The 16,497-nt window shown below is 41.0% G+C and overlaps 2 protein-coding genes across 6 annotated transcripts in view; both read right to left on the reverse strand.

Moving 5' to 3' along the window:
• Positions 1-293: 293 nt before the first annotated feature.
• On the reverse strand, positions 294-5,243 carry LOC111585948 (uncharacterized). Its single transcript, XM_023295614.3, has one exon. It carries the CDS (start codon positions 4,756-4,758, stop codon positions 4,123-4,125), a length of 636 nt encoding a protein of 211 aa, XP_023151382.1. The 5' UTR covers positions 4,759-5,243; the 3' UTR covers positions 294-4,122.
• A 5,158-nt stretch (positions 5,244-10,401) lies between these two features.
• The window catches only part of rps6ka1 (ribosomal protein S6 kinase a, polypeptide 1), a 57,624-nt gene continuing 51,528 nt past the window's right edge, over positions 10,402-16,497 (reverse strand). For all 5 annotated transcript variants that reach the window (XM_035941900.2, XM_023296013.3, XM_035941913.2 and 2 more), the window contains 9 exons: positions 16,277-16,407; positions 15,539-15,664; positions 14,514-14,603; positions 14,252-14,410; positions 13,612-13,773; positions 13,416-13,492; positions 13,195-13,312; positions 12,948-13,085; positions 10,402-12,391 (listed from right to left, as the gene is read on the reverse strand). In XM_035941900.2, the coding sequence (XP_035797793.2) occupies positions 12,269-12,391; positions 12,948-13,085; positions 13,195-13,312; positions 13,416-13,492; positions 13,612-13,773; positions 14,252-14,410; positions 14,514-14,603; positions 15,539-15,664; positions 16,277-16,407 (1,124 nt within the window). In that variant the 3' untranslated portion in view covers positions 10,402-12,268. The remainder of the gene's footprint in view (positions 12,392-12,947; positions 13,086-13,194; positions 13,313-13,415; positions 13,493-13,611; positions 13,774-14,251; positions 14,411-14,513; positions 14,604-15,538; positions 15,665-16,276; positions 16,408-16,497) is intronic.

Consider the following 16,497-nt stretch of genomic DNA (forward strand, 5'->3'; position numbering starts at 1 on the left):
AGGATAAATCTATGTGCTTGAAGCTTTTTTGCAGTTTGTTCCTCTCTGGTCTGCTGCATCTTGTTACGTCAAAGAGCAGGTTTCTGCTGACCAGGCCCTCTGCTGGTGTTAGCTGCTGCAAGGTGACCTTAATAGTTCTTACATCTCCCACGTAACAGCAAAACACGTCACATTTAAAGATCCTATCTGATATGAGCACTTCTAGTTTGTGTAGCAAAAAATACAAAAGTGACCTATTTAGGATTTTCTTTCCAGCACAAGACAAGACAAGACAAAACAAATTCTCTGCAACATTTGAGTAATTTAGTCCATTTATTCTAATAATTCAGCCTATCTTACAAAAACTAATTAAAATGAAACATTTTAATGTTTTCCTAGTGTTGCTCATTGTAGCTCTGTGCTTCAGTAAATAACAGTGTAAGAAAACAAATAAGTGGCAGCAAGTTTAAGCATAAAACAGGGCAGAACATTCATTATTTCACATCGCAGCAGAACGCAAAAGCCTTTTTTTTTGAAAGCTGGTACATTAGATACATCAAGGTTTGTAGTGAGCTAACGTCTATTTCAGCTGACTTTTAAATCTGTAATTAATACAGTTACCTGTTCCATTTCATATTTATAACTGAAAGTAAATGAATGCCAAACCTGCAGTTGCTCTTGAATTATTAAATAACATTTCGTAAGTTTGACTTAACATTCATACTGAAGTAGAATATACAGCTCTCAATCAACAAAAATATTGTACTATGAATAAAAGGTAATAAACACCTGATTTGAGGAAAATGGAAATTTCTGTGCTCTTAACGTAAATACACATCATACTACACTACACAAACACAAAATAGTAAAACATTCAGAAGGATAAAGAAACATCAGGAAGAGTTTAGACCTGTGGTTGGCCAGCATCTGTCAGTAAAGGGTTGTGAGTTTCCAGTTCTCCAAACATTTATTCCTTTCAGTTTAAAAGCCGCAGTCGCTTGTATGAGAAGTTTTCTCACCTTGAAAGTGATTCCAGCAGAATAAAAAGCAAATACAAGGGCATTTATCGCCAACCACAGGCTCAAACAAGACCGATGCGATTCTACTGTGTAGTCAGTGTTCAGGAAAAACAACAGAAACACTTGAGTAACAATTACATTCATTCTGCAAGTGGGCCCAGAGATCTTTGGGAAACGTAGTCTTTTTTTTTCATTCATAGAAAACACAAAAAGTGCAGTCCCACAGCAGTGCATGACTAGAATGTTTTCCTCCTCAGATAAAGATGTTTTTGGATGAAGTCTATGATAGTCACGAGTTCACCTTAATCATCACCATCGTTATTAAAATTGCCAATGCACAAATGTTGCATAAGGCATGTTAAAAGTAATATATAGGCCAGCTGTATATTCAGGTAGAACTCTAGCTATGTACATAGGACCATGAATGCATGTTTAAGGCCTGTGCGACCCTTTTATTCTGCAAAAGCATCTTGCTAGCAACTATCTGAGCTGGATACATTTTAGTATAGATGTGCACAAATACAGCAAGCAGTGGTTACCTTGGCCGTGTGGAATGCTTTGATAGAGTTTGTCAACATTCAAGGATAAGGTCATCCTGGCTGCTCAACAGTAACATTGAATCTGCAACATATTCTTTGCTTGAAGAGGTACTGCAGCGATTCCATAAAGTCTAGGAGCAGATTATATAAAGAAAGGTTGAAATATCCTCATTTTGATTCACTGAGCTTTCTGCCCTTTAAATTGAATTAGCATTAGCATTGAATTAGAAATACTACACCTCGAGTCCAACATTGATAACATCACTCTGATGCCATAAAGGTTTTTTTTGTTTGTTTTGTTTTCAGATTTTTGAATCATTCTTCCTGAGCCACAGAAGATATTTTACAGCTTTTGTCACAGACGAAGTGGTTCTCTTCATTACAGTAAACTGAACTTCACATGTTAAATCTGAAATAAAAGTGCCCCTTTGACTGTGCTTCTAAGAAGCTCAGGCAAACTCATCGTTTAAGCCCTTAGAGTCAAAACCAGAAAATACCCAAAGCTAACTTGTGGCCTCATTCTAATTGATTTGCATCAACCTACATTTTAAAATCCATGCTATAAGCCTTCCCATTCATTTTCACATGCATCGTGCTTTTCTTCTCAGGTTGCCTGCAGGATGCAGGCAGCCCAATCTCAGGGCAGTTCACTAGTATTTTCTCCTGCCATTTATGATGTGACAGAGACAAAAATTTGTTTCTAATGCATCTAAAATGATGCAGCAACATTTCTCGATCATGTGTACCTTTGCTACAAGGGAACAGTTACAACTGGAACACTTAAGTGCACATGAGGATTTGATGGAAACCTACGGTAAGTGATTATACAGTCAAATCATGTATCTCTCTTGTAAACAGCCCTGCTCCTTTGTTCCCCGGTGAGGTCATTAATAGATAGGAGAACAAACAAAGCACCATCAGGGACTTGCAGAAATCCCTTTTTCATTCTTTTGGAAAAGTAGCACGCATAGATAAATACGATGCACTCTGGTCTCTACACATGCTTTTTTTCCTACAAACACCGTGCTGAGATTGAATTCCCTGCCTCTCTGCCATAACCTTCAAATGCCAAAAATAGACATCCCTGGTGTATTGGCTGTGCCTTCTGTGCTCACAAATACAGCTGAAGCAAGGGATTGGTGAAATACATGAGTACAGGAGATACTTAGTCATTTCTTAATCTAAAGAGAGGAGAAACTGGGAGGGAGGGAAACAGAATTAGGGCACAAAATGAGTGTGAAAATTAGGTCATCTTCTACATATGGGACAAAGACATTGCTGTGCATGAAGGATTGCAACATAATTACTTGTTGCTAATGCACATATCACACAAAGAAACCCTGATTACAAACATAGTTTGTAACTTTCTTGTGCAACAAATTGATGAGTGACATGACACCAGTGAGAATGTTGTTGTGCACGCTACAGTATATGGTGGTTGCATTCTAAGAGGCAACTCTAAACAGCTTGCTATTGTCAATTACAACACCAAATAGTGATGGCCTGCCCTGGCTTTCCCTGCTGATGCATGCATGACTTAACTTAATCTTCACATAAATGTCACAACAAGCCTCCATCAGTAATATTTTTGACTACACAGCCAGTTCTAATTGTTTTTTTTTTTTAAATAAAGCGGTAGAAATACTAGCTCCTAATCCTTCAGGAGGGAACTCTACAGCTGTCACACAGTGTTGTAGTTACAACACTCGGCTGGATACATTCTGTATGTTTGCAGAAGTGGATTTAGGATAGGGAGATGAGCGGTTGCTAAGTGACTGGATAAAAAGAGGCCACAGGTGAATATCTTTCCTTGTTTATGCTGTCAAAACAGATGCTGTGATAGTGGACGAGTGGTCTCAGAGGAGCCAAGGCACGTTTTCTCAGCCAATTCAGTTCCACAATTTGTGCAATTTCACCACCACCTTTTCCTGTTACTGCATTCTTGGTTTTATATAATGGTGCAGCAGTCTTTAGATTGACATCTCCACTTTCACTGTCCTTCACTCCTGTCTTAATAGCAGATTGTCCCATGCCTTCATCTATCTCCTCATCATTTTTTTGCCGTCTCACTCACTCCTTTCCTCTCCCTCCACTGAGAAGGCTAACGTTACATAATCCTCATTGGCTTTTTGTGCATTGCTGCGTAAGTTCAGTGATGTACAACAAAGAACTCGATACCTCAAGGGCCAGTCTGAACCTCTCCTCCCACATCACCTGAAAAATGACTCATCCATGCACCACGTATGCAAGTCCCACACCACACCAAACTGCAAGCAGCAATGCACCTGTGAGAACAATGAAGGTATAATGACATCCTGTACACATTGCACTGATACTGGCCCGATTGTTTTTCTAGCCAGAGAATTTCCTCAGAACCGCACTGAATGGGAAGCTCCTTACTAGCATGTGTGATTATTGTAGGCACTCTAAAGCCCTTGAGGACCAGCCTCTGGATACAAGAGCATAACGGTGGAAACTAGAGAGCAGCCGCGTCAATGAGTGATAGCTAAAGAATGGGAGCCTACCCTCCCAGTTATATAAAGCACATTTCTAAAGTGATGGATAAAATGCAAGCCTCTATTGTCTTATTTGAGCTTCACAGGCCAGGGGAGGCACGTGCGAAGTCCAAGCATGGAGGAAAAGACGATGGTGGGCCGGTGTTTCTTGAACCTCATGCCTTTCTTCAACCGTTGGCTGTTCTCTGCCACGTACAGCTCCCCCTGCTGGGCTGCACTAGATATCCGTGACACCAGCTCCCCGTGAACCACCACCTCCTGCTCCGAGCGCACAAACACCTCCCTAAGCTCCTCCAGCCGTCGCTCCATCTCTCTGATGACACGCTGACGTTCCTCCACCTCCAGGAGGCGCCTCCTGGCCGCCTCAAACTCCATGCTGGAGCTGGGGGTGACATGTTTGGAGGATGGGGCCGTGGCAGAGGTGGATGGGGGATCAGAACCGGCTAGCAGCGCCCCTGTCACCCTTCGGAAGTCTCCCATGGAAATTGAGCGCCTGGTGGCCGGAGATGCCAGCGCCAGGAGAGCCGTGGCAGATGTAGAAGGTGGCATGACTAGTGGAGGGAGAGGGGGAGAAGATGATGATGATGGAGAAGATAAGTCCGGTGGGTGGAGATCAGGATGCGAGTCCGTGCTTTTAATAGCTGCTGCCATGTCCTCAGTTGTGTCCTCATCATGGGTGTCTGTGTTTCTTTGCCTTCGCTTCATAGCCAGTGTCTTCCTGTACTGCTGCTGTCCCTTCTGTCACTGTTGATGCTGTTCCCTCGTTTTCCTGCGTTCAGAGCAGAGAGCAGCCGAGCAGAGAGTGCAGAGATGTGCAGTGATGCAGCCTGGGAACGGCTCCATTCATTAATAAGAGATCTGAGCCAGGCTTGTGCTGTCTCTGCGTCTGAGTGGTGGTGCTGGGGAGGGCGCCTCCTGGCATTTCATTGGCTGCTGAACTCTTGAGCATGTCAGCTGATGATTGGGCAGCCCTCCTTCTCTGCTGCTGATGCTGGCAGGCTGTCGTGTCCTCCGCTTGACTGTTTTGCTTCGTCGTCATCATCTGGAGCTCTGCTTTGATCAGCTCTAGTCGGTCAGGTGTGGCACAGTGAGGGAAAAAGATGCAGATGTATCAGGTTTCTCTTCTTGGTGATGCTGTTTCACTCACTTTCTGTTCTTCACAGCCTTCCTGCTGCCATCCCTCCTACTGGCTGGCCTCTCCATTTTCCTCCTCCTCTCTTTCTCTTGCTCAAATGGTTGCCCCTAGCAACACACATTGAAATCAAATGGCAAAGGCAGAAGGGAGGGGTGTTGTTCCCGTTTCTCTGTCTTCGTTTATCACCTTGCTGCTCAACATTATCACCATTTCTCAGCATTCTTCTCTTACGTTCTCTCATTTGTTTAACCCTTTTGACAGTGTGCAGTCTTCCTGCAAATTGTATATCTTCTTTTGTCTGTGAAGGGTGCATGTCCAAAGTCAAAAACACAAAAAAGAAAGAGGATACCCACACCTAGATTCTGATTCTCCCAAATAACACTAAAGAAATTTTCATTAGGTTACTGTTGATGCAATGAAGACCCACAGCTGGAAGACAGAGACCATCCTATTCAAAAATTGTGTATTTAACTAGACTAGCAAGTAATTCACTGATTATCTGGTGCACTGCAAAAAGTGTGACACCAACATCACATACCAGGTATATAAAAACATATTCTCACTGTAAATATCACTTCATGTAATAGAAAACATGTATGTTTCCCTTTAATCCACTTATTTATACAAATTACTCACAGATAAGAGCATCAGACGAGTGTTCATCATAGTTTTAACACCTTTCCACTGCTGCCCAAATGAACTGTCTTAAACAAGAACCAAGAAGGCAACACTGACACTCTTTGGAGTTAGGAATTTTTTGGAGCATTTAAACTAAACAGTAGCTACTGTGATATGTTTAATCCTGAGGCTTAAATACCTCGTCCTGGAAATTAAGTCCTAAGTGGGTGAACGGATGCACCTGTCTCCACTTGTTCTATCTTTAAGTGTAGTTACATTAAAACTGGAACCTAAATTCAGATTTCAAAGCAGCATTGTTGCAGCACTAATGAGCAGTCTTTAAGGACTTTGGCTAATCTCATTCTAAGGGGTTACATAGTCATGATACAATGTCTTGACTTCTTTGGTCTTGCTTTAATATCCAGTGCAGACGTGAGATGATCAGAGTATGTAAAGAAAGAACAGGATAAGTTTCACTCAAAGACACACATACATAATAGAAAAGGGTAACACTGGTGCATTTGGAGCCCGAAGGAGTGATGTTTAAAATAACTGCCTTCGGCTAGAATAAATCAAAACAACTGAAGCTTTTAGCGGGTCAGAGGTGGGTGCACGTGTGTGACTATCCATGTGCCTGCATATTTGAGTGTTCACTTAGCCCTTTTGCTTTTATCTCAGGATTGGCATTGCATTAGCAGCAGCCCCGACTGCTCTGTTTCCGCTTTTAGCTTTACTGATCTCTGGAGAGAAGAGGGAGAAACGCAGAAAATTAGTAAGACAGGGAAGCAAAAGGAAGAGAGAGAGAAGACTGGACTTTAGGTGCCTACAGAAAGAATAAAAGAAAATCCTGAAGATGATTTTGAGGTCGTTATCCTGCTATTCAAAGAGCCAGAAATAAGGAAGATGTTTGCAAAAGAATTACAGTAAGAAAGAGGATATCTGCAAAGGCACAGTATATATATATAAAGTAGAATAAAGCACTGTGATGCACTGAAATCAACAGTAAATTTGCACAATTTTACACTAAGCACATGGAATATTCCGTGGTACTTGCATGTGCTGCACAGTTTCCCTTAGGTTTTTTTTTTTTTTTTTACTTAATTCCCATTTTTGGAAGACTGTATTAGTTGCACAACATCCCCCAGTTAAAAACTACTCACTCCAGACTAATCCCATGTGATGCTTACAGTGCTGCACACACAGATTGCCATCATTGCTGGCAAACTCCTTGAGCAGTAAGACTTAGCCTGCATGCAAACACTTAAACAAAAAACTCCTCTGTGACAAAGTCAAACTATTTTCCTTCAGTCACGAGTACACAGCAGACACCCACACACATGAGTCAAGTTGTCCTTCCACTGAGTGCGCAGAATTAATTGCGTTTAAGTGCCAAATCCTTCCAAAATACAATTATCTCTTACCCCAATTCCACCAATCGCTCTCCTCCCCCATTATAACTAAAATTGTGATGAAAGTCTGTTTTCAATCTCTCATTCGGTACCCTCTGTTCCAGATTACTTTAATCTGTGTGGTGTGTTTGTATTTTGCGTGTGCACGAGGAGGAGTGAGAGCATCTGTGTGCCTTCTCACTAACCAATCTGTCCTGGGTTAAAATGACTAAGTATTTTGGGTTTCTCTCAGCAGTTTGTCTCAAAGATCAGAGTTGTGTGTAGGGGGGTACTCAGCAGTATTAGACTGAAACGATTACATAATCCGATTTGAATAAATGGAGTCTGACCAGCAGAGGATGGAGAAACAGCTGCAGCACATGTACTTCAGTATGTGCTACCAAATAAATCTGAATGTTTGTTTAATGCATAATCTGTGAGAAGAAGAATATGATTTTGCTGTGAGTCACATGAATTTATTACAGTCGCAGAAGTTGTAAATACCACTAAAAGGCAACTCTCATTCACTGACATTTAAATGAAATTTAGAAGATATTACTCACCAATCTCCTAATTTTAAGGAGAAGAAAAAGAGATCACTTGAAAATATAAGTTATAGGACACTAATTGATCTGTGATGTGTCACACATTTTAGAAGTGTCTGTGTCATAAATCACAAGGACATGAGAAATGCTATGAGGAAAAAAGAAAATGTTGTTCATGGCTATATATAGGAACAGGAATATTTAAATCTCCAGTTTGTATGTGATTTGTTATATTGAACTGCACTATTTGTCACTCCTGGGACTCCATAGCAGCAGTATTGTTGGTCAGTGGTGGGTAACTGTCATAGCTGCTGCAGTCATTGACATCTACATTACATACAATATATAAAATAACACATGCATCTGGTCACTGGATGACAGGTACATTAATAATTTTGCCCCTGTAGGAATTGTGCAGCCTGTGTTCATGCATTTGTGTGGGTAAGAATGAATAAAACGTGACTACTTTGTAAGCATAAAAATGATATATTACCTGGGACAGTGTGCTGTAGAGAACAATGGTGAGACTGTCAATATTGAGTTTTAAAAGCAATCTAACAGAACCTGGAGGGATTCTACAGGCAGCACATTGCAACCGTAACTCACAGCAGCCAGAACAAAAAACAACACAATCGATAAGACTTGTTACTAAAATATGCAGCCCTAGACAGTGTCCTTTTTACAGCTCAGACAAGGCTCCACTCTCACATACACCCACACACACTCCCACTGTTGTGAAAACCCAAGAAAATTCAGCGTTTGAGCAGAGCTGCTCCAGCTGACAGCTGCAGTAAACTGAGGAGACGGGACCCAGATAAAAACTGCACCACTTTCTTCTCTTCCGAGATAGGAGACTAATGATGGTGATGATGCTGGTTTTCCACTGTTCTGTAATCAATATCAGTTGCCTCTTTCTGCTGCTGAAGGCTGAGTCAGTCAGTCTGTGTGTGTGTGTGAGTGTGTGCGTGTGTGTGTGCGTGTGTGTGCGTGTGAAAGAGCAGGAAGTCATTTATTGCAGTGTGAATTACTGGCACAATGACGTCAAAGTACAAAGAACAGAACCCAGTGGGGACGTATCAAACCATGCATGTGTATCTGTGTAAGAATAAGCGCATTTATCTCAGATATGATGGTGTACATCTTCTCTGCATAATTTTTCTCAGAAGATTGCAGTTGACCTGCACCCCCACAGTATGAGCTACAGTTCCTTTGTGTGCGTTATGTAAGTGAGTGCTGCAGTCGCATCAAGGCAGGTAACAGCAGGTAGAGGTACATGGTGATACTATGAGTTCACACTCATAGCAAAATAGACTCTGCTGCTATTCCTCGTGGTGTTACAGTGACAGAGCATGACACAGAGGATGAGATGGAACAACATGACAAGTAAAATGCTACAGGCAAAGGAAGACAGATGGAGAGGCAGTGAAGAAGAAACTCATTTAGATACAGATTTTGTAAGCTGTCTCTACATGCATGTATTAATATAAATCAACATATTTAGCATGACTGCATCTGATGGTGGATGCACACCAATGCTACTCAGTACATTTTAATAGAGGGCGTAAATTGTCAATATCTGTTTATTTAAGACTTTAAAAAATCTGTATGTTTGTACACACAAAGGCGACGTAATTGTCTGATGGACAGTCAAGAAGCAACAGCATTAGTCTCGAGTGCTTTGTCAGAAATGCATTTAACTAGAGGGGTCTAGATTGGTATGCATAAAAACAAGCTTGCACTTTACCTCCCTCCAGTGACCATCTGAGGAAGGACACTAGACTGTGGGCCCAGAAGAAGACTGGAGCCTGAGGTCCGATAAGCCGCACAGCAGGAAGGCACCAATCCAGTGTTGTTCCTCTAGACATCTATTTTGATTCCCCAACTATGTGCAACGACTTAGAATAATTTATATAAAATCCAATATGTGTTCATGTGTTCAGTTTTTTTAACCTGCAAGGTAGTTCACAGAATCCGGATAAGTTAGTCATGAATTGTCCCTCTCAAGTCTGTCTTCTATTAAGCCTTCAAAGACGACATTAAATAAATCAGGTTTAAAAGCGAAGCCTGTATTACAAGAACGAATGAGGAAACAAAGATGTGTACATTTATCAACAAGCATACAGGCTCTAATAAAAGATGCTGCAATTTCCACTTAGAAACTGAAGTTTACCAGTGATGGATTCAGACTTTGCTGGTCTTTAAAAGGGCCCAAAAAACAACTTCTAAAAAAAACGTCATAGGATGTCGTCCAAAATGTATAAAAAACATCATAGTTTAGTATGTGGTCCAAAATATCACCAAAAATATCCTAGTTTAGTGTATATAAACTACGACATTTTAGTGAATTGAGCAGCCTTGGCAGAGTACCGCACTCTCTGAGTGCTTTTCTAGTTTTGCATATGCAGTCTATGAGCTTTGTTTTTCTGGGGAGAATGAACTTTTGGGACATGGTGCAGAGACCAGTAGGGATTTCATAGATCCATGCATTTCAGAAAATGCAACAGTGTACAGTTACATCTAAGCCATTTTAACATAGGAAGGTATTAGTTTCATGGAAAAAAATTCTAAATGTGTAACTTTTAAACACAGAGATGACTTCACAATTGAAGTGGAAGATCATCCTCACCCTTTAAAGGCACAAACAACAAAGGACAAGACAGAGTTTGTCATAGCAACTCAATTTTTAATATTGTAAGATATAAAAATCTTCATCTTTATCATACAATAACATCTTACCATAAATTTAGTCAAAGGAGGGAGAGTTTTGCCACCAAACAAGAAGAATTAGAATATAACTTTGATCCCTTTTTGAGGTAAGACAGCTGGTTCATTGGTTATTCATCCACTCAGGTCTTTCCTTCCACACATGTACAGTATCTTCTGGCCGTTTTTTCTCTTTATTCACGTGTTTTCCTTGCAAGACATTCTGCCTCACCTGTAGGTCTAGGCACTGAGCTGAAAGCAGGACCTACCCTATGAAGCGACTTACAATGAGACACATTTACCCTTCTTTCGGAGGTCTCAAATTCAGTGTCAATAAAATGTAAACAAGTCATATAATCAAGAGAATCTATGGAATTCAAATATCATGAATGGAAAAAGATACTCCACAATGAGGGCAGGCCTGTGTGATATTACCAACCAGTGATTTGACAGAGATTTTAAGGGAGAAGAGAAGCTGCGTTTGAGTGCTTAATTCCATTCAGACAACAGTCAGCCCTACAGAAGAAGAGACCTGTACGGCATGAAGTCCACAGTCTGTGGTTTGCTCAGCATGTCTTTCACCATTTTAAATCATCACTTTCTTTGGACAGAAAGAAAAGAAACAGAACAAAAACAATCAACAACAAAAGCAGCCAACACAGAAAACAGCATTCAATATGCATTACCCAAGAAACACAGTGAACCAAACAAAAAACAAAACAAAACAAAAAAACTGACGAGAAAAACAAAGCAAATATCGAATTTTAACATGCCACATTGTTCCTTGGGCAGATTTTCTTTCACAGAAAGCCACCTATGTTTACTAGTTTTTGTAGTAATAAAAATAACAGACATCTGAAATGGTTGCCAGCAGGTTGACCAAGCAGAGAAAAATGGAGAGGAGCGAAACAAGGAAGCCACATGACATCATCACGTCACCGGACCATGCACATGACTCTGCAGCATCCCGCAAGACATTACAGACACACACTGCAAGTCATGCAACTGACACACACGCCCACGCTCGCACACGCACACACACACACACACAAACACACACTCACATGCTCTCCATAAAACAAAATACAAGCATAGATTGACATTAACCAAAAACATCAGCATTTGACATTTCCCAAAATCCACGTATTCTGGCTGTACCAAAGCCAAACAGGCATTCATGGCAGAAATGTTCAATATTCACGTTAATAATGCTCTCTGAAAAACATTTAACAGCAGTTGGACAGTACTGTGGGTCTGTGCTGTCGGCACAGGTTGATTTGTCAGCACAACTGGTAATATAAAGCTCATCAACTCTACAAAAAGAACAGGACAGACAACGGAACAGGCAGACGAACTGGCGTGCAGCAAGAATGACAACCCATAACAGCAATGACGAGGAGAGGAAAAACTTTCATTGTCACTATCAAAAACATGGCTGCATCGACTCTGTGGCAGGTCATGCACGAACACGCTCACACACTCACACATACAGTCACACGGCACTAATACATCTGCCAAAAACCTACACCCAATTTTTTCTTTTTTTTTTTTGTTGCTCTCGTCGCCCCCATCCATCTTTAGGATTTTTTTTTTATTTGCTAGTCCAAGGACATTGGCTAACAGCAGCTGATGAGTCCACACAAAGAGGATGATAGCAAGAGCAGGACTATTAATGTCACACTATGGGGGCAGGACCACAGTCAGTGTTCCTTGGCTGGTATTGGCGGGTGGACGGTCAAGTCCTCGAGCAAGCTGACTGGGTGGTTTGGAGTCGAGAGGTGTGGTTCTGATCAGACTTCAGTGAGCTGATTGGCTGTTTTGAGTCTCTACAGAGAGGTTGAGGGAAGCTTCTTGACACGCCTCTGAGCTAAGAAGGAGCTCTCTATGGGTTTGAGCTCTGGAGTGGGTTGGGAGTTCTTCAGGGCGGAGTAGGTGGCTGCCATTGCACCCTGTGCGGAAACAGTAGCATGATGATTGTAGCTCAGATATTGATGACATGGATATAAAAAATGATGGCAGTCAGCTGACAGTTACAGATAACCATGCACTGCACTCTAACAGCAGCTGTCTTATGTGTCTTTGTTGGCTGGACAACAAAGTGACAGTCTAAAAAGTTATTTTAAATCAAAAAATGCTACATTTGCTACTTAAACCTCGTACCCCAAGCCTTTTTCTGTGGTGTTTTTTGCTCCTGTCACATCTTTACTCACTGTGGGTTCATTTTTCACTGCAATATACACTCACTGGCCACTTTTTTAGGTACACCTTGCTAGTAAGAGCTTGGACCCCCTTTCACTTTCAGAACTGCCTTAATTCTTTGTGGCATACTTTCAACAAGGTGATGGAAACATTACTACTTAAATTATGTATTATTATTATGCAGAGGGGGTGTAATCAATTTTGAATTGACTTGAAATGATTTGAATTGAATCCATACTTTACTCAAATATAGTTAGTTGTAAAATGATAACTATGATATTTAGAGAATGGACTCAGTTGTTTTACCTTCACCAGTTTGGGGTCCTGGTGTGGGAGCTGGCTGTTGGGTAGTTTGTCTCTCTGGACAATCCAGGGGTGTTTGAGAACCTGTTTAGCGGTCAGTCTCTGATGGGGGTCCACATGAAGCATCTTGGACACAAGATCCTAGAAGAAGCCAAATAAAATATGAAACTGACAATGGAACTGAAAGAAACCACAATCATTAGTGAGGAATTAGTGGAGAAGGAGCTGTCAGACGGATCTTCAGCTCTACCTTGGCAGCATCAGACACAGTGTCCCAGTTGCCTCCAGTCAGACTGAAGTGACCGTTGCCTATCCTGTTCAGGATCTCATTTGGGGTGTCCTCAGGTCCGTTGGCAAATGGAGTGAAACTGGTCAAAGAAGACAGGAGGTAGACAGACAACAGATTCAACACAAGGAGAATCAAGAAAGGAAAAATGTATTCAAGAGAGGAATTTAAGTTTTGCTATTCACCCTGCCAGCATGGTGTACAGTAAGACTCCCAGACTCCAGATATCACATCCCTCATCATAGCCCTGGCGCTTCAACACCTATAACAGAGTGAAAGAGAAAAATATATGATTTTAATTCAATCAAAGCTTGATTTAGAAATCGTCTTCACCCCTACAAGTGTGACACTGACTGCAGTGACTGCATGTGACTTGCTCACCTCAGGAGCTACGAAGTTAGCAGTGTAGCAGGGAGTCATCAGCAGGCCGTTGTTGGCACGCAGCTGTTTAGCGAAGCCAAAATCACAGATTCTGATTGACTCAGGATTCCCTGATTCATCAACGTAGAGGATGTTGCTGGGCTTCAGGTCTCTGTGCACCACCTGGAACAATGGGACAATAGAATATATAAGATAATCATAAGGCTAATTCAATATTATATCTTAAAGGTGCAGAATAGTTTAAACTAATTTCACACAGATTTTACATCTAAGTTGTGATTTCTGTACATAACATGTTTTGTGAATACTGTATGCACCTCCAAGTATAAAACAAAAACATTTAATTATTACAGTGTTGCACTGCATTATATTGTATTTTGGTTGTTAATTTTTTCCAATATTGCTTAATAACTTCTTATTTTTTAAAAGTGACATCAATAAATTACTTGATTTTTTTTTTTAAATGACAGAACAACTATGAATGATGAGCCATTAGACTACAGTTATTTCAGTCAGAAACTAGATGTGCAATCAATCAGTTATCACCTATAAAGTCAATACAAAGAATATTCAAGCTCAATAAAAAGGCACATTTAAGTGACCTAGCAGACTGTGTTTTATTAGTGCTAGTCGTCCTCACCCCCTGCGAGTGGAGGTACTCCACAGTCTTGGTGATGGTGTGAAGCACAGCGCTGGCCTCTCTCTCCGAAAAGAACTTCTGCTTGAGGATCCGATCCAGCAGCTCTCCTCCACGCATCAGCTCCGTCACCAGGAACACCTGCTTACTGTTGTCGTACACCTGACACAGAAACACATATTACTGTATCTCCATCAGCAATGCGTATTCTTCTTAATACCCAAGGCAAATAACAGTGTGATACGAGTGAGTGTAGTTGACTTACATCCTTCAGTGTAATGATGTTGGGGTGCTGTCCGTATCTGAGCAGAATCTCAATCTCCTCAGATGGGTCTGTACTGGTCTTGTCAATCATCTGTCAATCACAAAAAAAAAAAAAAAAAACGCGAGATGACACTAAAGTTTTAAGATTTTGTTCAAGAGTGGCCAGAAAAACTACTTTACTCTTTCCAAATACATCTACGACTCAGAAATTCAGACTTAATTAGTACAGATTCTTATTTCATTTTTAAAATATTAAATAAAATAAGCTTTTTGTTAAAGCTTGAGCAGGCAGGAAATTTTTTTGGCATCACTAGGAAAAAAATTCCGTAACAATCCTGTCAGCATATTGTAATTGAAGTGAGTCTGAGAGGAAACTAGATGTCTGCACCTCCTCTTGCCTGTGATGGACTCTTATCAATCATAGGTCATTTCAGAGAGAGGGGGTTGTTTCTATTAGCTGCTCCATAAATACAGATGCACATGCACATCTATTATGGTGGAAAGCCTGATTCACTGGCAGCACATCCTGCAGGAAAAGTTCCAGCACTGGCAACATCTACTGACATTGCAAAGCAATTTGAAGGAAGTAAACTTCTTAAAATATGTGCAAATGTCAGGAGAGTGCACTCATAGAACTAGCATGAGACATTCTTCTCCTGAACAGACAAGTTGCTACCTTCATTTTCCTGTAATATTTGTTGGAGTGGTTGGTTCAACTGTGTAGGTAGATTTACCATTCAAGCAGGGAATGACTGGCTATGTTTAATGTTGCAAATAGTTCATTCAGTAGCGTTATAATCAAGCTTATGTTGCATATGTGAAAAAAGGGCATGCTCATCTGGTGGGAGGGGTTGTATTTTTCAACTCAGTTGTTCTTATTCACTGTTTTTTTTTTTTGTTTTTTTGCTTTTCCATATTTCTGCCTACTATAGCTTTGAGCAGTAGCTAAACATTATTGAACCACTGCTAAAAAATATGCAATTTGCTGAACTTTTGGATTTGCATCGTGTGTGTGTATGTTCATACCTTGACAGCGTATTCAGTGTTGGTGGCTTTGTGGACACACCGTTTACAGACAGAAAAAGAGCCCATGCCGATGTCTTCCTTCAGTATGTAGCCATCGCTGAACAGTAGATTCTTCCCGTGTAATTGCTGCAGAGGAAGAGTTGAAATTTGAAGAGCGGCAGAGGTGCGACAGACTGACAGAGCACATGAGGTAGAGGGCTGTTGACGGTTTTCAGGAAGGAGCAGAATCTATTTCGAGAAACACTCTTTTCTCTCTGTCTAACTGTCCCTCTCAATCTGCCACACACAGGTAATTACTGCTTCCGCCTGGCATGAAATAGGATCTGAAGCCATGTATCCCTTTTAAGTCATTTTATTCTGTTCTTGTTCCTGTCTGCCTCACATAGACCTTACATATTCAAACTGCCTTTCTTGCTCTCCTCTTTCATATAATCATCAGTGAGCACCCAGAACTGCTTTAAATTGCTGCTGACATGTGCTGAACCAACTGTTATAAGCTGTTGCTCAGCTGTAAATCATTTATATTCTATACTTAATGATGACTCCAACACTGAAATCATAAGAAAATCACTAAATATATTGAATGCAAAGCATATTTTTTAAATTTGTAAGAACACTTTGTTTTAAAAGCAACTTTCTCTAAATCATCTTCCTCCCAGTGAATGTTTTGTCCTCTGTTGCTCTGCTCCTCTTTCTGAATCAATAATAAACATGCTTCAGGAGTGCGTAACAGCTGACCTGGACCACTGGGTGCGGTGGAGGCTGCACTGGCTGCACTAAACCTTCCTCATCCAACATAGTCGACGCAACGAAGCTGAAACCTCTGAAGAGCTGGTGAGCTCCGGCACTGGGCGGCACACCGGGGGAGTCTGCAAGATAATAATGAAAGTCAAGCACTGGAAAAATGGATATCTGTGCCTTGGAAGTCCATGGTTAAAGAAGCCATTGCAATAAAACCC

The sequence above is a fragment of the Amphiprion ocellaris genome, chromosome 20, assembly GCF_022539595.1.
Source record: "Amphiprion ocellaris isolate individual 3 ecotype Okinawa chromosome 20, ASM2253959v1, whole genome shotgun sequence".
Classification (NCBI taxonomy): domain Eukaryota; kingdom Metazoa; phylum Chordata; class Actinopteri; family Pomacentridae; genus Amphiprion; species Amphiprion ocellaris.